This window comes from Tamandua tetradactyla, chromosome 6 (genome assembly GCF_023851605.1).
Source record: "Tamandua tetradactyla isolate mTamTet1 chromosome 6, mTamTet1.pri, whole genome shotgun sequence".
NCBI lineage: Eukaryota > Metazoa > Chordata > Mammalia > Pilosa > Myrmecophagidae > Tamandua > Tamandua tetradactyla.
The window spans coordinates 54721955-54748293 of record NC_135332.1 but is presented as its reverse complement, the minus strand read 5'-3'; the positions used below and the strand labels follow the sequence as shown (position 1 = coordinate 54748293).

General features: G+C 38.1%; 1 protein-coding gene and 1 non-coding gene across 2 annotated transcripts in view; both read right to left on the bottom strand.

The window, feature by feature from the left end:
- The window catches only part of VPS53 (VPS53 subunit of GARP complex), a 269084-nt gene that overhangs the window by 81810 nt on the left and 160935 nt on the right, over window positions 1-26339 (bottom strand). Inside the window, exons 12-13 of the mRNA XM_077165441.1 lie at window positions 15679-15780; window positions 9583-9677 (exon numbers count right to left, since the gene is read on the bottom strand). Coding sequence (XP_077021556.1) covers window positions 9583-9677; window positions 15679-15780 — 197 coding nt within the window. The remainder of the gene's footprint in view (window positions 1-9582; window positions 9678-15678; window positions 15781-26339) is intronic.
- Window positions 26099-26214, bottom strand: LOC143689289 (small nucleolar RNA SNORA33). Its single transcript, XR_013178733.1, has one exon. It is a non-coding gene; the product is annotated as a small nucleolar RNA SNORA33 (small nucleolar RNA).

Here is a 26339-nt window from a genome sequence, read left to right as displayed (position 1 = left end):
ATTCACCACCACCATTCCTGCAATTACAGCAGCAATAAGACTTGGCATGTGTGTGCCGCTTTATTTATTTCAAAGTATTTGTGATCACATTAGCTCTCATACCCCTGTGAGGGAGACAGGGTATGGATGGTTTTTCCAAAGGATGAGAAAATTAAGGCCTAGGAAGTCTGTCACACAATTTAGGCAGAGCTGAACCTAGAACCCACCACAATTTTAGTAAGTACACTGTTCTTACTATTACATTAGTACTATTACCCTTTCTGCAAATAAAAACCTTAAATAATGTAAGCGATAATTTTCTTAACACTTAAGAGATGCAGGCACTGTGTTATCAGTGCTTTGTAAGAAATCACATCATTTAACTTTACTTGATTTCATAATAATGTTAGAAAGTTAAGTACCATTAGTAAATCTTCATTTCTCCATTTGAAGGATTCCTGATATTCTCGCAGGCAGTGGGGACAATCAAATCAATAGGCTGAGCTCTTGATCTTGGGGTTTGCACCTATGAAACTTATCCTGTAAAGGATAAGCTAAGCCTACTTATAATTATACCTAAGAATCACCCCCAGAGAATCTTTTTAGTTTCTCAGATGTGGCCTCTCCAAGCCAACTCGGCAGGTGAACTCACTGCTCTCCCCTTTATGTGGAATAGAACTCCTGGGATAAACTGGGACTTGGCATCATGGGATTGAGAAAGCCTTCTTGACCAAAATGGGGAAGAGAGAAATGAGACAAAATAAAGTTTCAGTGGCTGAGAGATTTCAAACAGAGTCCAAAGTTTATCCTGGAGGTTATTCTTCTGCACTATATAGATATTCCTTTTTAGTTTATGGTTTACTGAAGTGGCTGGAGGGAAGTACCTGAAACTACTGGGCTGTTTTCTAGTAGCCTTGATTCTTGAAGGTGATTGTATAACTATATAGCTTTTACAATGACTGTGTGATTGTGAAAACCTTGTATCTGATGCTCCTTTTAGCCAGGGTATGGATAGATGCGTAAAAAAAATACAGACAAAAAAATAAATAATAGAGAGAACAAAGGTTAATGTAAATTGAGCAGATTGAAATACTAGTGGTCAAAGAAAGGGAGGGGTAAGGGGTATGGTATGTATGAGTTTTTTCTTTTTTATTTCTTTATCTGGAGTGATGCAAATGTTCAAAAAAATGATCATGGTAATGAATACACAACTATGTGATGATATTGTGAGCCATTGACTGTATACCATGTATGGAATGTTTGTATGTTAAGAATGTTTATAGGTTTGTACGTTAAGTTTTATCAATAAAAATATTTAAAAAAAAAAAAAAGGATCAGGTATTTGGAGCCAGGCTACTTGGTTTGAATCTTGGCTTCTCCACTTTCTTGCTATATAACCTTAGACAAAGTACTTAACTTTTCTGTACCTCACTTTTTAAAAAATATATATTTTTATTGACAAATCTTCATACACATACAGTCCATACATGGTGTACAATCAATGGCTCACAATATCATCACATAGTTGTGTATTCATCACCATGATCATCTTTAGAATGTTTACAACACTCCAGAAAAAGTAATATAAAGAAAAAACTCATATATTCCATACCCCTTACCTCTCCCTCTCATTGACCACTAGCCTTTTCATCTACCCAATTTTACTTTACCCCTTATCCCCCATTATTCATTTTTTTATTTGTATTTTTTACTCATCTGTCCATACTCTAGGTAAAAGGAGCATCAGACACAAGGTTTTCACACACAGTCACACTGAGAAAGCTATACCATTATACAATCATCTTCAAGAAACATGGCTAGTGGAACACAGTTCTATAGTTTCAGGTACTTCCCTCTAGCCTCTCTAATACACCTTAAACTAAAAAGGGGATATCTACATAACGCATAAGAATAACCCCCAGGATAACCTCCTGACTCTGAAATCTCTCAGCCACTGACACTTCATTTTGTCTCATTTCTCTATTCCCCCTTTTGGTCAAGAAAGTTTCCTTAATCCCTTGATGTCGGGTCCTGGTTCTTCCCGGGATTTCTGTCCCACATTGCCAGGGAGATTTACACCCCCCAGAGTCATGTCCCATGTGTGGGAGGTAGGGTGGGGGGGGAGGGCAGTGAGTTCACTTGCTATGTCAGCTTAGAGAGAGAGAGGCCACATCTGAGCAACAAAATAGGTTGTCTGGGAGTGACTCTTAGGCCTAATTTTAAGTAGGTTTAGTCTATCCTTTGCAGGAATAATAAATACCTCATACTTTAAATCATTCTACCATACTACTTCCTAAAACATAAAATGGCTATGATGCCAGCGAATATTTACATTTACAAATCTAAAGCTGCCCACCAGATGAATGCCTAGCTAAAAAGAAACAGTAAGGAAATATTCTAACATATTCCTTCTCCTTCAATACAATTTTTCCTTAGAAATTCCAGAGTTAAAGGTGTAAAAAAACCTTGGGAGAAGGGGGCATATGAGCAGCTATAGGCTTGCCCCATTCATGGTGGTGATGAGCTGCAATTCCTCCCATCTCCTACTTAAACATCACTGAATTTGCCTCAGTTACACTAAGTCATGCCTAGTTTAAAATCCAAAAGAGCTGTACTTGTTGTTCTCTACACAGTGGTGTGGTATGAAAAACGGGAGGGGTCCCCATCATTTCTTGACATTTTGAATCTTTTTGGGTTGCTATCTAGGGCTACAGGAATCCAGCTGTGCTTTTAAAATGTATTTACATAATAGTCAGGAAGAAAAAGACATGAGCCACACACAGCATCAATTAGTAGCAACAGGAGAAAATTGACATTTTACTCAAGAGTTTTGTTATTGAAAGTTTATTATTTCCAGATGTGGCAACTTTGCCCTCAAAGAACTTTAGACCTATTCTCAGTCCTCTGTGTGACAGTCAGAAAGCAGGGAAGGAGTTCCTTAGCTGACCGTGGAAAGCTCCATGGTCACCACTTCCATTCTTCCCAAACCACGACTGGCCTAATTTTTCCCTTGAATCTCCCAGCCCTCTTCCACTGAGACCCTATGTTACAGACAGCCTTGGCTCTCCACTGCTCCCCTGCTCTGTCTCTTCCCTTGTCTCTGTGCCTTTGTCAGTCTGCCTCCCTGGCCAAGATGGTCTCTCTCTACCTCTCCACTCATCCTTCAAGTTCAGCTCAGGTTTCACCCAGACAACTACTATTCACACCAACTCTTTCTCTCAACTTGAACTTCCATCATCCCTAAAGCACTGACACTATTTTCAGCACTTTATTATACAGTGCTACAACTGTCCAATATTCAAGAACATGCCTACATTGTGCCATTCAGGTCCCACAGCAGGCAATGCTAATCAACAATGGCCTTTCTTTTTACTAATCTTTGGTATAATTTCAGAATCCTTCTTGAGACAGAACTCCAATCAGTTACCTCTGATATGCTGAAGTTGATACAAGAAGTGAAGGCTGCTAGCTATATAGTAGTAGAATCTTCTCTGTTTCATGTATGCTATCATAAGCTACTTCTAAGAATAGGGATGTTTATGCTACTTCTGCTCTCCCCAGGCCCTCATACTTATGCTTAAAGCTAATCTCTATGGTGGTTTTCAATACATAATTAACTGACCAACCTCCATAGACTGTTCCTAAGGGATGAGAATGTAGGGTTGGGAAGGTGGAGAAAAGGAGGGGGCTGGTGCAGAGGAGAGCTGTGGGAGGAGAGCATGTCACAGAAGGCAAAAGATTCTACTTGAGTCTTCTGTATGAGAGATTTTCCTCTCCCAATCTAGAGTGCCACTCAAAATAGGGCTAGAGCTCTTAAGTATTTTTTACTTTGATCACTCATTTGTTCCCCTAGAAGCTGGAGTCAGGATATTTACTCATTTACTTCCTATTTCAGAGCCAACTTGATGAGTAGATTAAAAATTAGTTATGACCATATAGAACATAAAGAAAATCTCCATTTAAAATTAATCAATTAACAAAATTTTAAAGATCTTCTATGTTTTGGAGAATGTCAGCCAGGGTAAGCCTTCCCTCTCTTCCATCCTCCATTCCTTGCAGGATGCTTCTATGCCTTACAGACATTAGAAAATGAGTAATTAACTTTTCACATAATAGATGAGTAAAAGAATACCAATGGAAATGGGTGAAGTTCATTGTTTTGGATAGAAAATCCAATCCAATCAAACACTGATTGAGCAATTACTATGTGCAAGGTTCTGCGGATTCTTAAGTATAAGATATAAATGAATTAAACTCAAAAAGATAATGGTGATGAATATGCAGCTATGTGATGATACTGTGAGCCACTGATTGTATACCACGTATGGAATGTACGTGTGTGAAGATTTCTCAATAAAAATATTTTTTAAAGAATTCAAAAAGAAGCAAAAGTTATCATTTTTTTCTAGGTACCAAACACTACCCTGGGTTTTAGCAAAACCTTCTTGTAGATCTACTGGAGAAAGGGATGTGTGGCATAAACAACCTGTCAAACTGGAATCAGGAGGAGCCACCTGCCATACCCTAAAGCAATTGTAACCAACTAAGTGTCTATAAAGGGTCAAGAGTCAAGCTGTGATCTAGATGTTGTGAGGGTTAAGACATGGTCTCTGCCCATTAGCTGTTTTGTCATAGATGGGGAGACAGAACCTGCATGTTTATAATAGTCAGATTTTAAGGTAGCAACAAAATGCTAATTTTGCAGTTCAGACAATATGAACACTCTGGTTTAGACTAAAGACATAACAGAGTAAGCAAGAGAGTTTCAGAGCAGATTCAGGTGAAGAATACAAAGGCATGGAGTCAGAAGTGAGCATAGAACATGTATGGAGAAAGACAGCATACGAAGGAGGAAAAGGGTTTGGCTGAGGTAGAAAAGACAAAGTGAGAAAAGTTGAACTTTCTGTTTAATTTAAACATTCCTCCATATTTCCACAGTAAGCTATTTATATTTTTATCCTTTAACACTGTGTACATAATCTTTTTTTGGTATCTCTTGCCACTAGTCTATAAGGCTATAAACCAGGCATTGTGCTGGGTGCATTACAATACAATCTCATTTACTCTCAACAGCCCTTAGTAGAAGGCATAATTACCCCCATTTCATAGAAGAAGAAACTGAGGTTGAGAAAAATTACATAGCATGCCCAAGGTCAGAATTTATTGGAGGTGAAATTTGAACTTGGCTTTCTCTGACTCCAAAGCCCAAGTTCTATTCACCACATCATGCTGTGATTTGATTTAAAGCACCGCACAGATATACGATATGATTATTGCCGTTACTCCTTTTCTCGCCAGCTTCAAGAAATAAGTCACGGATGTGGACAGTATCTTTCATCTTCTTCCTGCAGTCTGCAGGGAAGAACTGTATAAGCATCTTGGGGCATCAGGTAAAACACTGTTGAGGCATGCTATGTAATTTTTCTTAGCCTCAGTTTTCATCTATAAAATGGGGGTAATTATGCCTGAAAAATACTCTTGAGAATAAAGACTATTACAGAGCAGGATCAGTAGTAGGAAACATTAAAAGAAGATGATGAAAAAAATCACACTGCACACCAAGTTTATCCAGAGATGGGCACTATATCCGAGTTGACCCAATCTGATAAAAAGGTGGCAGGGGGCAGAAACATCCCCACTTCCTGCCTCCTCGGTAGATAGTGGCTCTGCGTTAATCTACTGCTGCTTGGGCAAGTGCTGCCACGACTTGCCTTGGGCAGGTGGGAGGCTGGGGAGATGAGAGGGTGGGACCATTACAGGCTCATCCGAAAGGTGGCAACACTGACAAGTACACACTGCCCCCCACCCCCTCATAAGAATACCAAGTGAGATTCCACGGCAGGCAGAGCAGGGACAGGTTCTGAGCACTATCTACTGTGTGCCAAATGCCAATATGCCAATTCACTTCATCCTCCCCACAAATTCTCTGAGGTGGGCATCACTAACTTCATTTTAGAGAAGAAAAAACAAACTCAGAGAGGTTAAGCATCATGCTTTAGATCCCAGGCTAGAGTGGCAGAGCTCTGATTCAATTCCGGGTCTGTTTGGCATACAGGCCCTCGCTCTTTCCACTACATTGTGTTGGGTCTCAGCCATCTGGGAGCTTGTGAATGGTCTAAAATTTTCCTTTCTTGCAGATTTTTGGGTCAGAGAGCTACAACAAGAGTAGCAATTTGCCCCAAATCAGTTCCGGTGTAAGATCCTTCTCTAGCCCTGGGATTCCTTGATTTAAGAAAGGAAGCTTCCTAGAATCCCTTGAAATGATATTCCACATAGTGTGGGAGTATGTGTGTATTTTTTTTGACAAGAGGGTCTATGGTTTTCATTGGGTTCTCAAAGGGATCTATGACTCAAATAAGGTTACTAACCACCACTTTAGGCATTATTCTGTACAAGCTTTTTCTTCAACAGATGAGGAAATAGATTTTTTTAACTTTGCTTTCTACTTCAAGCTTTTACTGCTAATTCTGGAGTGACAACAGTACAACCTACGTAGTTCTCCTATGGGTAGCTTCCACTACTTCCCTAATGCTGTGGAAACATTCGAGGGAGGCCAAACAGCAGGATGAGTGGCCATCACTTCATTTTTCACAGAGAAATGAAGAGTCCCGAAGGAAGGGAGGTCTGGCTCTTTGCCCAAAGTATCATGAACAATGAGTGTACTTTGTATGAATCAAAGCCAAGTAAAAAAAGTGGATACTGGAATTATAATAATCCAGAAAAATCACTCTTAGACCAGGTAGATTTTGGGAAAGAACATGGTTATCCCAGATAGGCACTTGAAGTGCTGAACACAATAGTTTCTAAGTCTTTTTAAAATAAGAATTGTGGTTGATATTAGGAGCTTTGCCTAAAAGCAAGTCATCTACTGGGTTGCTCTAAGGCCTGCTATTAGAAAAAGCAATTAATTACCTGATCCTTTTCCCTACCCCTTAAGAATGTTTTATTAACTCCTAGGGAGGAAACTTTTTGAATGCAGAATATAGGATGCTATCAAAAGACTAAGCAGTAGACAAATACTATATGGTCTCACTAATATGAACTAACATTAATGAGTGAACTCCTGAGAGTTAAAGAACACAAGTTATCGAGAGACAGAAAGAGAGTACAGATTGGGCATTTAATGCTGATGGAGTGCAACAGGCCTGATTGTAAAGATTCAGAAATGAATAGCACAATACTATCTGATGGTAGCACAATAATATAAGTACACTGAATGAAGCTGAGAGTGAGTATGATTGAAGGAGAAGGGCTGGGGGCATATATGACATCAGAAGAGAAGACACAGGATAAAGCAGATAGTATAACTTAGGAATGCCTAAAGTTGGCAATGATCGTGATTAAATGTACAAATACAAGAATGTTTTTGCATGAGGGAGACAAATGAAGGTCAACATTGCAAGGTGTTGAAAATGGGATGGCATGCAGGAAAAAATACAATCAATGCAAGCTAGGGTCTATAGTTAACAGTAACACTGTAATATACTTCCATTGAATGTAACAAAGGCAATATGCCAAAACTAAATGTAAATAAGTGAGGGACCTGAGGGAAGGATATGAAATTCCTTGCGGAAGAAAGGGAAATGTCATCATACAGATTGTGGTGGTGAAGGCATGGCTGTATGATTATACCAGGAACCATTGATTTTTTTTACTTAGGTTGTATGATGTACAAATAAAACTGTTTAAAAAGACTAAGCAGCAATAGTGACAACTGCCCTGGTATGTGCCTGCTAGACATACAGCAGACAGAGGACAGAAAGAACACTGTGTGGCTTTATAAGACAAACAAAAGTTGACAAGTTTTGGGGGGTCAGGGAGGACTTACTAATGTAGAAGCTCTTTTCACAGTTTATATTTTTGAATTTTAATATGAAGTATTTTTGTAATCAGGGGAAGAAGAAGGAAATAATCTATAAAATCAAATAGGTAAACAGTAATATTGTTCCATTTAGGAACAATATTCTCTAAATCTTATGGTTTACAACTGAAACATACCTGGAAACAAGAATTTGCTAACCCATTCAAGAAGCTTTGAAGAAAAAAAAGACTGAACTTCAGGGTCTAAATGTTTCCTAGAAAACTTCCTTTAAAGACTTCTCACAAGTGCTACTGCTCTCCCTGGGTGAGGCATATTCCAATTATTCTAAGTCTGTTCTTTATGCTCCTAGTGTTCTCTTGGGGCTGGAGCCAGCCTCCATTCAACTCAGTCAACTCCAGAAACCTTCTTCCAGCATGAGAGCTTCCTCCACAGTTACTCCAGCTCTGGACAAAGATGCAGGGATGAGGAAGGGGGCCTCCTTTGCTAATACTACCTCACACGAACAATGGACACTGGAACACAAACACACACCCCTGGTTGTAAAAAAAAAAAAAGCCGGGCTGCACTGGGCCACTTTGTAACAATTTTCTGGAGCCTATGAGTTCATGAAAAGCATATATCTTAGATAGATTATAATTCATTAAAAAAGAGCCCATATTGACATACATACATACATACATATATACATATATGCATACATGTATGCATAAAGGAGAAGGAAAGGCCCTTCTTTAGAGTAAATTCCAATAATTAAATGTAGAAGAAATGAGGGAAATAGACCATCAACATTTGGCAAACAAAACAGTAATAAGTGTTTTGGGCCGAAATCAGGAGATGATAAAGTTAATAGGAAAAAAGTGTGATGAGAAACAGGATATTTGCATATAGACTCAAAGTATCCCCTACAGGATACTTAATAATTATAAAGGGAAGAATAGTAACTTAACAGTGGAGAAATCTGGCAGACACCATCTTAAGCAAATGATCAAAGTTAGCATAACCTGTAATGGTACAAATCAGCATAATGTACCTCGTGATATGATGCACTGAGGACACAATATCACTTCTATAGTGTACTTGCCAAAAATGCATAACTTGAACTTAATCAGAGAGCAACATCAGCCAAACTGAAATTGAGGGCATCAGCCAAAATAACTTTCAATACTCTAGAAGTGTCGAGATCATGAAAGACAAAGAAAAGACTGAGGAACTACTCGAGATTAAAGGATACTAAAAAGATATGGCAACTAAATGTCTGACTGGATCCTGGACAAGGAAAACGACATTAATGGGAAGTCACCTTCCTGATTTTCATAATTATGGTTTTATAAGATATTAATATTCTCTAGAGGAAATTTTTGTCCTGTTTTGTAACTTGTTTCTAAGTCTAAATTATTTCAAAATGAAAAGTTAAAAAAATTGAGATACATACATTAGAGATTACGCTTTCTTTCTACATTTTCCAGTGCCTGGCAATGCAGAAAGCCTTTGGACCGACTATCTAATGCTATATAAGAGCTCAGCACCCATGTGGGAAGGGGGAGTTAGGATTCTTTTGGGACCTCATTAGAGTCAAACTCAGGCTTCTGAGATTTATAGACACTATAAATGATAGCATTCAAAAGATATAAAAATATCCTTTACAGGTTTTCATGGAGGGTCACAGGCATGTCAAGTCCCTCCTTCAGCCTTTGGAAGAAGCTGTGCCTTTGTGAGCTTCAACTATGATGAAATGCAGAGAAATGCAGATAGAAATAAACAGCAAAATGTTCCTCACTCACTTGTCCTGGGACTCAATATACACGTAGAGATGAGGCTCAAAACACTTGGAAACAATACCATGAAATGGATTGTCTGGGGCTTTTGGCTTCTTTGGCTGTAAAGAAAAGGAAACAAAAGAAAGAAACCCTATACTTGAGCAATCTTTGCAAATTTTCAAGCAGTTTCAAAGAAAACATCCCTTCAAAGTTCACTCCAGACTTAGAGATAAGAGAACACACAACTAAATTGGGACTATGTCCTCTACTACGATTCATTCCAGGCCTTAAACTATATGTCAGCTTTGTTAGCATCATCTACTTACTTCATATGGGGAAAGATTTACTACTACTTTGATAATGACAACACATGTGCTTTCAATATGGATGCTATTCATCAGCCCACTGATGTTTTAAAAATTTAAATCCTGGCTAATAACAGCACCTTGTATTTGTTCAGTGCTTTAGAATTTAAAAAGTGCTTTCACGTGATCTAATTTTGATGGCCTTCCCTTACTGATTGTTATTATGGGCCAACTATTCTGATTCCAAATAACATCTTACTTGTTACTCACAACAACCTTTACTGTAAATAGCAGGACTCCTGTTTTACACCTAAAGAGACTGGAGGCTCAGGGGTTCTAACAGTCTGTACAAAGCTATATGGTAATGTTTTTCATCCCCTGAACTGCAAGTCTTTCTTTTATATTATTGCTTGCCTGCAGTAGTTCCTAGATTTTTGGGTTTCACAAGTAAATGCAGGAAAAAGAAAGGTGGAGGACAACATAGGGTGGCTAACTTTTTAATTTTGTTACTTCTGTTCTCATCATAAGTTCCTAAAAGAAAGAATTTTTTTACCTTTTTTATTGTATAGCATAGCATATATACAAAGCAAAGAAATAAAAAAGCAATAGTTTTCAAAGCACTCTTCAACAGTAGTTACAGAACAGATCCCAGAGTTTGTCATGGGCTATCCTATTATCCTCTCAGATCTTTCCTTCTATCTGCTCCAGAATATAGAAAGCTAGAAGGCATAAATATTTTTTTTATCACCACAATCAACTTTTTTTCAAGAAAGAATATTTTTTAACACCCAAATTTTGTAAGGATAAAATCACAGCATAAAGGCAGTTTTTCCTAAAAAAGATCAGTGAGTATTTGGACCAGTGTAAGTCCCCAGACTGATGCCTGGAAACTCCCTCCAGGGAGGTAAGCATTTTTAAACTGTATTTGCTAATTAATTCATTTTCAAGCCATCTAAAAAATATACAAGGATCTTCTTACATCTTATACTCTCTACTCCTAAAAATTCCAATTCTCTTTACCATTCAATGTCAACAAAAGGACCCTGAACCAAAGACATCTTGCTGGGATTTAAGTTGGCACTCACAACATAATTTTTTTAATTGAACTGTTCATACCTTGTAATAAATATGGCCAAAGCTAAGTTCTACATGACAAACAGAAATAAAGGTTACCTTTTTCTAGACATTTTTTATAAACTGCTGCAATGATTAAAAAATTTGTAAAAACTGGTAATGAGGTGGTGGTTCAGTGGTAGAATGCTTGCCTTTCATACGGGAGACCCAGGTTCAATTCCTAGAGCATACACCCCACAAAAAACAAACAAAAAACCAAAACTGGTAATGACCACTAAAAATTAAACGTCAGCTTTAAGTATAGCTCATTCAATCTTGTACTTAACTGTCTTCCCTTTTTCACCTTCTAAAACATCCCGGTCACTAATTTTTTGACGTTTCTAAATACTCAGCTCCTTCCTAAGGAAAACTACAATCTGAGCTGTTTTTTCTCATCATTGGAAGCCACTGCAAATGTAAGGCCATAGGCTGAGGCCACAGGAGAGCCTCAGGGACCTACATGACCAATTCACTGAATTTGAAGGGCTGGATCCAAACTTCCACTTAAGTCCAGAGATGCCCTGGGAGTTTTTCTGGACTTCCATTAGTTTAAAGTAGAGGATCCATAATGGAGTATAATGGCTGTCAGCAGGTGTTCTGCAATAATTTTCATAATCCATTGTCCTATATTTTCCAAATCAGTATCTATTTCTTATTATTTTATTCTTTTCATTATGGTGATTTGCTGACTAGCCAGATATGATTTAATTTACCTAATGCTATAAGACTAGATATCCTGATTTTAGAGTTGGAAAATAAGGCCACTATACCCAGATACCACTCTATTAATTAAAATATAAATATCATAAAAATAATCATTTTAAGTTTTATAATCATTCTCTTTAAAAATTTTTTCTCTTCCTTTGAAGAAAAATATTCATTCCTGCAGGAAAAATTTCTAATTATAAATGGGCGTCAACATAATATAGAATGTTATAATGTTTTAAATCAACATGCATATTTTGTATTCCATTTTATTTATGTACATTTTTCCAACTATTGACAATAAGCTTTACTTGAAATTTAAATAAGGGTCTATAGATTAGATGGTATTGTAATAGCAAATGTTAAATTTCCTGATTTTGATTGGGCACTGTGATGACTCTCCATGCAGATGACTCTGCACTGCCCTTTCTCTGCCCACTAATGGTCGTGGTGGGGAGAGACCCCTGATCCTGCCACAAATACCTAGATCCTCATGCAGGATTTTCAGTGCCTGTTGGAAGCAAGAAGGGAACAATGGGTGGGATTCCCTGAATTTCCTTTTTTCCTCCTTGGTTTTCACAAGGCTGCCTCCAGCCTAAAGCTGCTTTATGAAAGTGCTTGTGTTGAGATAGTAGGTGCTGGAATTTCAGCTCAAATGGTGTCTCCCTTTGCAATGTCCAGCTCCCCAAGGAGATGATTCTCAGCTTAAAGAATAGACTAAGTCATTTAACAGTAGCATTCAGGCTAGATTTCTGAGTGTGTGAATTCTATCCAAAAGCTGCAGATGTTTAAGCTATTTCCTCCTGGAGTTTGATGGAATAATAAAAGGTTACTGTTGTCACAGTAAGGAGGTCTGCAGCTGGTCCCATTTCCTTTTATTACTATCCAACGTAAACAGATTAAATCTAACTGCTCGGATCACAAGAAGGGTACATTTTAAAACCAGAAATTCCTTATTTCTTCTCCCTCTTTCTTTAATATTTTGAGCAACCTCATTCTCCTTTCGGATGTCATTTTTTATCATTTGAATGTCTTGGAAATGGATTGTCCAAGCCCTCGTATAAACTAAATACCTCCTTTTCACATTCATTCTCCCTTCCTAATAGCCAGGTCTAAACCACAGCAGTGAGCAGCCGTTACTTTGAGGGGCATCTGCCTACTGACTGCAGGCAACACCACCGGCTGGGTAACCGAGGACCAATGGAAGGACTCTGTCCCCACCACCTCTGTCTAAATTTACCACTAGTATCCTGTTGAGTCCCTCCCTAACACCTCACAGAGCTCCTACTCTACTTTTTCTGTGTACCCAACTCCAAAAGCCAAAAAGCCACTGGGAAGAGAGAGATTCTGGAGTGCCCACCTAATTATCCACAAGCCAGACAAGTGCCTGTGAGACAGTGGGAAGTAGAAGATGGCATATGAGGAGGCATTAGTCATTGGTATATACCTTTTATTACTGATGAGTAACAGCCCATGAAATTTGCAAGTTGGATCATCCAGTACAGGAGTTTTAGTCTTTTTTTTTTTCCTTTAAATCACACCTGAAACTCCTGGCTCAAAATAAATTTTACCTGAAAGCCCACTATACAAAGCAACTGAAAAAATGGAACTGCTATTGGGAGGAGACCTAGGTCCCTAGTCTCCTCCCAACTCCCCAGTGTGACATCTAATAGGGTACCAAGGAACATGTTTTTAAATCCATTAGCCCTTTCTAAAGAAGAAAAAACTAGGGGAGTCTAGAGAGAGGCAATAATCTATCTAAAGTCACATGTCAAGTTGATGGTAGATCAAAATCCAGCATTTTACCCCATATGATTCTTTTATCCGTGTACTTGTAGGATGTCAAATACTGTGTACTGTGTACATCTTCAGGAGAATGAAAAGGTCTTGGTCCTTACAACAGGAACTTTGAGTTTCCATGATGAACAAAGTGTTCCATGAGAAAGGAAAGCCATATTTTATCTGGCAAAACTGATTCTGTAAGTAATGGGAGAGTCATCATGCAGAGAGACTAGATACAGGGATAACGTTTTGTGAAAGCACTAAAATCATTGAGAATTCAACTGCATAATTCTGGATGTGCCAATGGCAGCCACTAACAATGGGGAGAAATGAGAGCCTAAAATGGGACTACCACACAAATCACGCTCAAAACGTGCAGGTGGATGACAGACCGGAAGAATGAGCTGTACATCTGAACTTCTCCCTCCCAGACCAATCCTTCCAAACGTATGAGAGACACATTTCTTTACTTAGAAGAAATATTTTGTTTTCTCCCATGGCTGTCTGATATTTGATGGCCTTAAATCAATTATATCTAATTCTACAGCTCTCTGGGATACAGCATCAAAATATCCCTTCAGTTTTGTTCATGGGATTCATTTCTTTGTGCTCCACTCTATCTTTCATGAGACCTTTAGGTGTAACAAAGAGAGCACTGGGAAAGGATTCTAGTCTCTGACTTCTAGACTGGCTTCTAGTCCTAGCTCCTTCACTTAAAGCTGGGTGAACCTGGACAAATCATTTAACCTCCTTGAGCTGTACATTCTTCACCTACAAAACACAGTTAGGTATTGTGAAGATGAAATGAAATAAGGTGTCTAAAAGACTTTTAAACTATAAAGCACCATGAAAATGTGAGTAGTCCATATTATTAAAATTATTTAATCAATGGACCAAATACATTTTATTGCACCACTTCAGAACTGCTCCTAGAAATTCTCCCCTCTTAGCACCTTACCAGGATTATACACCTTCCCTCACTGTGTTAGGAATGCAGAGTTAGCTCTGCAACATATATGACTATAGGTTTCCCAAAGCTGTTCTTTTCAGCAAGCCTGCCTTTCAGTTGTGTCTGGAGCAAAGCAATGCCATAAAATCATCTTCCAGCAGCCAAGTGTAGAAAATTAAAAAGAGGGATCACTAATCCAGAAAGGAAAGGTTCTGGTTTATTGCTAAAACCTCCCATCATAAAATGGCAGTGAAACAAAAACACCATTTTGTAGGATAAAGGGAGAGGAAATTTTAGAATTGGACAGAAAAATCAGAAGGAAATTAAAGTGATAGCATACTCTGAAAAGCAGCTCTCCAAATATGCTGTTGGTCGCTTTGATATTTCCAGGCCTCCCCAATGGCTTCCAGACCTAAAGTGATCAGCTTACAACTGTGTGGAGGCCTCTCCTATTTGATGGTACTGCTAACTTCATGGAGGATCTTTCAGCCTCTCACATCATCACCACAGCAGATGAGAACGCAAGTGAAAGCTAAGCTGACAAGTTCAGGAGATGATGAATGAGGGAGAGCAGAATTCTGCTGGCTCCACCAGATGGGCTAATTAAGCTTCCCAACTGCTTTGGGAAACCCATATTCATATACGTTGCAGAGCTAACTCTGCATTCCGAACACAGTGAGGGAAGGTGTACAATCCTGGTGAGGTGCTAAGAGGGGAGAATTTCTAGGAGCAGTTCTGAAGTGGTGCAATAAAATGCAATAAAATTAAAAATCTTTTTAATTTTCTACACTTGGCTGATGTGAGAGGCTGAAAGATTCTCCATGAAGTTAGTGTGCCATCAAATAGGGGAGGCCTCCACACAGTTGTAAGCTGATCACTTTAGGTCTGGAAGCCATTGGGGAGGCCTGGAAATATCAAAGCGACCAACAGCAAATTTGGAGAGCTGCTTTTCAGAGTATACTATCACTTTAATTTCCTTCTGATTTTTCTGTCCAATTCTAAAATTTCCTCTCCCTTTATCCTACAGAATGGTGTAGGCTAAATTTGGTGGTTAGGGTGGTCAGGAGCAGAGAGGTAGGGAAAGAAGGGCTGCTCTCTCACTCAGTTTTCAATATGCACTTTCAGATAAAGTCGTTCTATAAAGACCATGAAAGCTATAATCTCTGATTGTAGTCAATATCCAAAGAATTGTTTTTTTGACAAGTGGACCCATTTTCAGAAACAATTACCAGGTTGGTTATACAAGGTAACACAAATCAGACTTACTTGATCTAAATCTCCTTTCTCCATTGCCAGTTCCTCCATCTCTGATGCTGGCTCATCTTCCAGGAAGGGATTAGTGGATGGTGGTGGAGACTCGAGTTTTTTCTATTAGGATGATATGAGAAACGTAGTTTTTTTCTGAACACATTCAAGTCTTGCCCATTGATCTTCTGTTAATTCCAAATTTCTCCACCAGCTAAGTCATGGAATTTGATTTAATAAACAAGAACTGAGACAACATGGACCATCTACTTACCCCAAGGCCTTGCTTTTCTATCTTCCTGAAGCCCCACCCCAATACTAATCTGGCTAAAATTCTATTCTGCCCCAAAATTAGATGCCTTCCTTGCTTGCCAAGTTTGGGTTTGATGCCCCTGCCACATGCTCCATCCCACATGCCTCCTACCCAGATATTTATTGATACAACTATCTGTGTATTTGTCTTCTTTCACCACTAGATTCTATGATGGAAGGGATCATGTCTCTCTTATTTCCTGCACTATTTCTGGTCTCTGGTATTTAATAGGTGATCAAAAATATGCATGAATCAAAATGCCTGATGAATCTGAATTCAAGGGCAAACTACAAAGTTATTATGATGTGCTACAGACAGAAGTCTCTTCCAAAATTAATTCCATTACAACAACCATGAGAAAATCTTGAGAAAAATTTCTCCCCAGCTACTGAATACGATCACTACTTCAAGTTATATCACTGAGTGGGGCCATGGGCTAGTGGAAAAGGTGGAGGCAGGGGAAGTGGCTTTTTAGCTCCAAATTTGCTGTGCTGACCAAATCATCTAGTTTATCTGAGCCACAGTAGCCTCATCTGCTGAAAGAGAAAATGATCACAGGACTATCTGAAGGATCAAACGTGATAAAGTGTGTCAACTGCAAGAAGCAGCACAGGATACATGTGAGGGGCATTGGTGGTGATAATTCCAATGCAATTACAGAACCAAGAGAGCTCTTTGGAATTTTTTAGAAATTTGACCTACAGAGGTTGTTTATACCTCAGGCCTGGGGGTTTCAGCAGAAAGGGAACCAAGTGGCTATGCAGGATAACATGGATTGGCCGATGCTGTGCATGAGGGGAAGGGGTTAGTGATGGTGTTCTGAGAAAAGAAGCAAGGTGGAGAGTTTCTAAATGTATTTGTGACATCTGGGCATACACCAATGGAGCAACCTGAACTGATCCCTAACCCAAGAGGGAAAGCAGATGGTCTATAGTGTGAATAACTTTTGCAAGTGCAAGACTACCAGGATAAAGATACTGCCAAAAAACAACAAAATCAAAGAAAAAAAAAGCTAAATGTAAAAAACAAAAGCTACACCTGAGCCTGGTTTAGGAATTAAGACTATTCTGCTTACATTCATTTAAGGCCCTTAATTCTTTTTTAAAAAAGTATTTTTGAGGAGGTCCAAGATGGTAGCTTAGTGAGGTGTGGAATTTAGTTCGTCCTGCAGAGCAGCTAGTAAATACCAGGAACAGTATAGAACAACTGCTGGGGCCACATCAGTGACCAGACACACAGCATACACTAGTCTGGACAAGCTGGACCGGCTGTGAGTCCACCCAGAGCCATGAGTTCCCCAAGCGGCAGCGGCTGCGCCCTTCTCCCACAGGCTACTTCCCAGAGGGTGTAAGAAACAGACTTTACTAGCAACAGGGGCTGAGCACAATCAAGCTCCAATTGTGGAATTAATTAACAAATTTTGACTACTAAAGACAGATCCCTAGCTCAGCTGAATCTCTAGTAAAAGCTGAGGTTGCTGTTTTTTGCCCTGGTGCAGAAGGGATAGGGCTGATGGAAAAAGAAAAGAATAAAATAAAACAAAAAATCCCAGAGGTTTTCTTAGATTGGACAGCACAAAATACTTGAAAGGGTCTGAGCCCTGAAGGAATGGAGGGGGCACATAGGACCTGGAGACACATAGAGCAATGTACCAACTTAAGCTCTTGATTGGCAAACCTGAGGTATGGGGGACCTCCCATAAAAAAAGGATTTGTTTTTTCTGTTCTTTTTTTTCTATAGCTTACTCTTTGGACACTACTGCAAGGCTTCTCAGGCTCCAACTGCCTCCCAGGCAAGGGTGGAATTAAGCTTGTCTGAGAGACAAAGAGGGCAGTCAGGTGAAGGGAGGTCATTCCCTGGAGGCTATGCCGTCCTCAGGAGAGGGGTGGGGCCCAATTCAGATGGAATCCCTCCCTCAAGGAATTCAGACCCTAGGGTCTGGAAAACAGAAGCAATTAAAGCCAGCCTACAATCTCTTCTCTGTCTCAACCACACCTCCAGCAGGGAGAGTCTGCTAAAGTTAAAGGTACGACATCACTTTATGTTGGTGGGACCTACAGGCAGACAAAGCCACATACTGAGCAGGATAAAAAAAACACAGAGTCTAGAGGTTTCATAGGAAAGCCTTTCAACTTGCTGGGTCTCATCCTCAGGGAAAATTGATGCAGGTGACTCCTCTTGAGAGGAGACAGGTCTGGTCTGGGAAAATCTGACTGGGGTCTATAATACTTAAGTAGATACTCCTAAGAATTAAAAAAAAGCACCATACAGGCAGGGCAAGAAACAAGAAAACAAGAACTGAAAAATTTGGATCTGTTAAACAAAACGTATGCTAGAAGTCTAGAATAAGCTCTGTGATTTGTTTTTTCAGACTTTCAATTTCTTTTTTTGCATGTCCCTTGCCTTCTTTATATCTTCCCTTAGTATGCTCATTTGATTTTTGATGAGATTTTCCATTTCTATTTGAATATCCTGAATTAATTGTTTCAACTTCTTAAAAAAAACCAGTGGGTTAAGGAAGAAATCACAAGAGAAATCAGTAAATATCTCAAGGAAAATGAAAATAAAAACAGAGTATATCAAAATTTATGGGACACAGCAAAGGCAGTGCTAAGAGGGAAATTTACTGCCCTAAATGCCTATATAAAAACAGAAGAAAGAGCAAAAATCAAGGAATTAACTGTCCACTTGGAAGAAGTAGAGAAAGAACAGCAAACTAATCCCAAAGCAAGAAAAAGGAAAGAAAAAATGAGGATTAGAGCAGAAATAAATGAAATTGAAAACAATCGAGAAAATCAACAAAATCAGAAGTTGATTCTATGAGAAAATCAATAAGATTATTGGACCCTTAGCAAGGTTGACAAAAAGAAGAAAGAGGATGCAAATAAATAAATCAGAAATGGAAGAGGAGACATAACCACTGTCTCCACAGAAACAAAGGAGTTAATGAGAGGATACTGTGAACAACTTTATGCTAATAAACTACGCAATGTAGATGAAATGGACAACTTCCTAGAAAGACACGAACATCCAACATTGACTCAAGAAGAAACAGATGACCTCAACAAACCAATCACAAATAAAGAAATTGAATTAATCATTAAGAAACTACCCCAAAAGAAAAGACCAGGACCAAATGGCTTCACATGTGAATTCTACCAAACATTCAAGAAAGATTTAGTACCAATTCTGCTCAAACTCTTCAAAAAAAAAAAAAGAAATGAAGAAGAGGGAAGGCTACCTAACTCATTCTGTGAAGCCCACATCAACCCTCATACCAAAGCTAGACAAAGATACTACAAGAAAAGAAAATTACAGACCAATTTCTCTAATGACTATAGATGCAAAATCCTCAACAAAATTCTTGCAAATCAAATCTAGCACTATATTAAAAGAATTATACACCATGACCAAGTAGGATTCATTCCAGGTATGCAAGGATGGTTCAATATAAGAAAATCAATTGATGTAATACACCACATCAACAAATCAAAGCAGAAAAACCACATGATCATCTCGATTGATGCAGAAAAGGTAACTGACAAAATTCAACATCCTTTCTTGTTGAAAACACTTCAAAGGATAGGAATAGAAGGTAACTTCCTCAACATGATAAAGGGAATATATGAAAAACCCAAAGCTAACATCATCCTCAATGGGAAGAATTGAAAACTTTCCCCCTAAGATCAGGAAAAAGATAACAATGTCCACTGTCATCACTCTTATTCAACATTGTGTTGGAGGTTCTAGCCAGAGCTTTCAGACAAGAAAAAGAAATACAAGGCATCAAAATTGGAAAGGAAGAAGTAAAACTCTGTTTGCAGATGATATGATACTGTATGTAAAAACCCTGAAAAATCCACAGGAAATCTACTACAGCTAATAAATGAGTACAGTAAAGTGTCAGGGTACAAGATCAACACTCAAAAATCTGTAGTGTTTCTATATACTAGTAATGAACAATCTGAGGGGGAAATCAAGAAAAATATTCCATTTACAACTGCAACCAAAAGAATAAATTCATTTTTTAACTTTTTTTATTAATTAAAAAAATTAACAAACAAAACATTAAGATATCATTCCATCTACATATACAATCAGTAATTCTTAATATCATCACATAGTTGCATATTCATCATTTCTTAGAACATTTGCATTGATTTAGAAAAAGAAACAAAAAGACAACAGAAAAAGAAATAAAACGATAATAGAGAAAAAAAAGATTATACATACCATACCCCTTACCCCTCGCTTTCATTTACCATTAGCATTTCAAACTAAATTTATTTTAACATTTGTTCCCCCTATTATTTATTTTTATTCCATATGTTCTACTCTTCTGTTGATAAAGTAGCTAAAAGGAGCATCAGACACAAGATTTTCACATTCACAGAGTCTCATTGTGAAAGCTATATCATTGTTCAATCATCATAAAAAAACATGGCTACTGGAACACAGCTCTACATTTTCAGGCAGTTCCCTCCAGCCTCTTCACTACATCTTGAACAACAAGGTGATATCTACTTAATGCATAAGAATAACCTCCAGGATAACCTCTCAACTCTGTTTGGAATCTCTCAGCCACTGACACTAAGTCTCATTTCACTCTTCCCCCTTTGGTCGAGAAGGTTCTCTCAATCCCTTGATGTTAATTCTCAGCTCATTCTAGGGTTTTTCTCAGTCCCTTGATGCTGAGTCTCAGCTCATTCCAGGATCTCTGTCCCATGTTGCCAGGAAGGTCCACACCCCTGGGAGTCATGCAGGAATAAATTTAACTAAGGATACAAAAGACCTATACAAAGAAAACTACAAAATTGCTAAAAGAAATCACAGAAGACCTAAATAAATGGAAGGGCATACTGTGCTCATGGACTGGAAGACTAAATATAGTTAAGGTGCCAATTCTACGTAAATTGATTTACAGATTCAATGCAATACCAATTAAAATCTCAAAAACTTACTTTTCAGGAACAGAAAAACCAATAACCAAATTTATCTGGAAGGGCAGGGTGTCCTGAATGTCTAAAAGTATACTGAGAAAGAAAAATGAAGTCAGAGGTCTCACAATACCTGACTTTAAGGAATATTACGAAGTTAAAATGATCAAAACAGCATGGTACTAGCATAAAGATAGCTATACTGACCAATGGAATCAAACAGATTTTCAGATATATATCCTCTCATCCATGGACAAATGATCTTTGATAAGGCAATCAGGCCAACTCGCCTGGGACAGAAAAGCCTCTTTAATAAAGGGTGCCAAGAGAACTGGATATCCACATGCAAAAGAATGAAAGAGGATCCACATCTCACATCCTATACAATAATTAACTCAAAATGGATAAAAGACGTAAACATTAGATCTAAGACCATAAAACTTTTAGAAGAAAATGTAGGGAAATATAAGTCTTATAATAAGAGGCAGTTTTCTAGATCTTACACCCAAAGCATGAGCACTGAAGAAATAGATAAATGGGAACTCCTCAAAATTAAATATTTTTGTGCATCAAAGAACTCTGTCAAAAGTAAAAAGTCAGCCTACACAATGGGAGTCAATATTTGGAAATGGTATATCAGATAAGGGTCTAGTATTCAGAATATATAGAGATTGTTCAACTCAACAACAAAAAGACAAACAACCCAATTACAAAATGGGCAAAAGATATGAACAGACACTTCTCAGAAAAGGAAATACAAGTAGAAATACATGTAGAAATGAAATACAATACATGTGGCTAAAAGGCACATGAAAAGATGCTCAACTCCCCTGGCTATTTGGGAAATGCAAATCGAAACCACAATGACATATCATGTCACACCCACCAGAATGGCCATTATCAATAAAATAGAAAAAGACAAGTGCTGGAGAGGATGTGGAGAAAGAGGCACACTTATCCACTGTTGGTGGGAATGTCAAATGGTACAACTGCTGTCAAATGCAGTTTGGTGGTTCCTCAGGAAGTTAAATGTAGAATTGCCATATGATCCAGCAATACCATTGCTAGGTATTTACTCAGAGGACATGAAGGCAAGGACACAAATGGATATTTGCACACCAATATTTACAGCAGCATTATTTACAATTGTCAAGAGATGGAATCAGCCCAAATGTCCATCAACAGACACGTGGCTACGCAAGCTTTGGTACATACATACGATGTAATACTATGCAGCTGTGAGACAGAATAAAGTCACAAAGCATGTAACAACATGGATGGACCTTGAGGACATTATGCTGAGTGAGATTAGCCTGAAACAAAAGGACAATTATTGTATGGTCTCACTGATATGAACTTACATTAGTGAATGAACTTGGAGAATTTCAGTTAAGAACAGGGCCATGAGGATAGAGAAATAGGGTAGAGATTGGGTAATCGGAGCTGAAGAGATATAGATTGTGCAACAGGACTGATTGCAAAAATTCAGAAATGGATACCACAATAATTTCTAACTGTAGCACAATAATGCTAATATACGAATGAAGCTGAATGTGAGAATGATAGAGGGAGGAGGGCTAGGGACACTAATGAAACCAGAAGGAAAGATAGATGATAAAGACTGAGAAGGTATAATCTAGGAATGCCTACAGTGTACAATGATAGTGACCAAATGTACAAATTAAAAAATCCTTTTGCATGAGGAAGAACAAAGGAATGTCAATGTTGCAGGGTGCTGAAAATAGATGGTAGTTCATATTTTAAAACTTTAACTTATGCGTGAGACTAAAGCAAAAAATGGTTAATTGGTACAAAATTTATGTTTCGACTAGTGCATTTCCCAATATAACTTATATGGACTGTTTAACTGAACACCATAAGTACATGGAACCTTGAATAGGGCATGAGATTTTGTCCAGAGTGATGCCCCGATAAATCCCAGAGTGATTTGAACAGTGGATAAAAAAGTATTTGCAAAGTCCCCTTGGGGGAATGGCGAGAAAGGGGAAAAATTCAACTTCTTCCTTCGGAGAACTCCTGATATTTTCGCAAGCAAATATATTTGTATGTTTCGCAAGCAGGGACATACAAATTAAGAGGCCGAGCTCTCAATCTTGGGGTTTGTTTCTATAAAACTTATCCCTGCAAAGGATAGACTAAGCCTACTAAAAATTAGTCCTAAGAGTTACAGAGAACCTCTTTTGTTGCTCAGATATGGCCTATCTTTCACTTAGCCAACATGGCAAGCAAACTCACCACCTTCCCCCTCTCTACGTGGGACATGACTCCCAGAGGTATAAACCTCCCTGGCAACGTGGGACAGAAATCCTAGAATGAGCTAGGGCTCAGCATCAAGGGATTGAGAAAGCCTTCTTGACTGAAAAGGGGAAGAGAGAAATGAGACAAAATAAAGCTTCAGTAGCTGAGAGATTTCAAAGAGTTGAAAGGTTATCCTGAAGGTTCTCATGCTTTCTATGGATAACCTTTTTTAGTTTAAGTTGTAGTGGCTAGAGGGAAGTACCTGAAACTGTTGAACTGTACGCTAGTAGCCTTGATTCTTGAATACTGTATAACTATATAGCTTTTATAATGTAACTGTGTGATTGTGAAAACCTTGTGGCTAATGCTCCCTTTATCCAGGGTGTGAATAGATGAATTAAAAAATAAGGACAAATAAATAAATTAACAGGGTGGGGGGGATCAGGGGTAAAAACAATTGGGTACATTGCAATATTAGTAGTCAATGAGAGGAAGGAGTAGGGGTATGGGATGTATGGGCTGTTTTTGTTTGTTTTTGTTTCTTTTTCTGGAGTGATACAAATGTTCTAAAAATGATCATGGTGATAAATACACAACTATGTGATGATATTGTGAGCCACTGATTGTATACTCTGGATGGACCGTATGGTACATGAAGAAATCTAAATGAAAATTTTTTTCCAATATATATATTTTTTAATTTTAACATTTGTATCACACTAACCTGTATAAAATAATAAGCTTCCACTCCCAACTCAAGATTACATGTAATTATGGAGTTCACATAAATTGACCATACAAGTTAAATTAGATAATGTGCTAATTGGATAATGGTCCAAATATATAAATTTTGCACCAAATAAACATCTCTTCTTTTGGTCTCACACAGAAGTTGAGGTTTTAAAATATAGACTACATTATCCTTTACCCAGTATTTTGATTTACCTCAGTCCTATCCAGATCAGCTTCATTTATATCTCTAGTTGAAGTTTGATCAATTTTTCATCTTTTTAAACAGCTCCTGTATGGGGTAATGCTGACTTTCACAGCTTATGCCAGTTTCAAAGTATTACATACCCCAGAAAAGCCATGTTTTAATCCTGATCCAATCTTCTGGGGGGCAGTCATTTCTTTTAATCCTAATTCAATATTGTTGGGCAGAAAGTTTTGATCAGATTATATCCACATAGATGTGGCATGCCCAAATGCGGGTGTGACCTTTTGATTAGATGGAGATTTGACTCCACTCATTCCAGGTGGGTCTTGATTAGTTTACTGGAGTCCTTTAAAAGAGGAAACATTTTGGAGAAAGCTGAGAGCCGATGGAGACACTTGGAGAACAGCTGCTTCAGAGCTGACAGAACTAACACAAGACTCAGATGTATGAAGATGCAGGGCCCAGCGGAAGTTGCCATATGCCTTTCTATGAGATGCTAAGCAAGCCAGAACCAGACTTGTATCCTGGAAGAGCTAAGTGAAGGCCAACAGATGCCAAGTGTGGATCTCCCAACAGGAAAAGAAGCTGAAAGCAATGGAGCCCAGGAGCATGGGACTAGCAGATGCCAGCCACGTGCATTCTGCAGCTGACAGAGGTGTCCTGAAAGGCATCAGCCTTTCTTGAGTGAAGGTAACCTCTCCTGGTGCCTTAGTTTCTTGGCACTAGAACTGTAAACTTGTAACTTATTAAATTTCCTCTTTAAAAGCCATTTTATTTCTTGTATATTGTTTTCCAGCAGAAATAACAAACTAATACACAGCTTCAGAGCTCTAACTCTGAGTCCCAGATGTTATACAAATACCCGAAGTTCTAAGGGATGACACAAATAGCTCATTATCCAGAATTCAGAAATAACAGCTACAATTCTGGAATAGATGTGACTGCTGTAAGAGCTTACAATTTAGGAAACTTTACAATAGGCTTAACTTGATAAACCATGCTCTCGATTTCAATTCTCTGAGTTTGTATATCATAGTTAGCCCATATGAGTGAGGCATGATAATATTTGTCTTTTTGTTTCTGACATTTCATTCAACATACTGTCTTCAAGGTACATTAATCTAGCGGCATGCCTCACAACTTCATTCCTTCTTGCAGCCACTCAGTAGTCCATTGTATATATACATCACAGTTCTCCCTTTCTCGGTCAAGGTACCCTTAGGCCTTCTATCCACCACAAATTGTGAACATTGCTATCATAAATACCAGTGTACAAATATCCATTCATGTCCCCACTCTCAATTCCTCCAAGAATACACTAGCAACAGGTTGCAGGATCATATGGCAACCCACCCCTAGCCTCCTGTGGAGTCAAGACACTGTTCTCCAAAGGGGCTGCTGCACTCTGGTTTCCTACCAACAATGAACAGGTACATCTCTCTCTAAAAATTAAAGCCAGCATTTGTAATTCTCTGTTCATTTTTAAATAGTTTTATTTACACATCATACAGTCTAACCTAAGTAAAAAATCAGTGGTTCCCAGTATAATAACATAGTCTTGCATTTAAGGCCCTTAATTCTTGGATGCTATTATGTAGAAGATGTAGCCTCGGGGTATGAAAAAATCCTTGTAATTACTGCATTAGTTCAAAGTAATCATTAGGATGTTGATATTATGGTACCCTGTGCAAAACAATATGGTTTAACAACCAAGAACACATTTCAAATTTAGATACTTCAAACTTTGACTTCTCTGATAGGAAAAAAAAATCCCTATAAATGTACAGCTAATTTTAGAAAAGAGTATTTCTTTGAAAGTAATATTTCTAAGCTTGAGATGTCTTTTTTTTTTTGAGAGTCAAGTTTTTTTATTTGTTCATTTTTGCACTGGAAATATTCTTCAATGACATCTTTGGCCTGAGAGTCTTTGCCATAATCCAAAAAAAAAAAAAAAATAGATAGCACTAGTTCAAACAAAATTTTAATAACACAATGTGTTATTGCCATTTTCAGGGACTTTAATGACTTCAGTGTCTTTAAGGCTTGTAGCATGGCTGAACTATTGCCAGCTTTCTCTTAAATTCAGATGTCTTTTTAATAATTGCTGATATTTTAGAGATAGAAGGGAATCCATCAAGGCTAAGTTTCAATAAAATAAGAAAAAAAATTAATCAGCATTAGATTCCTAAGAACTGGCTTAAGATGGGTTTTGGATCATGGTGTTGAACTGAGTCTC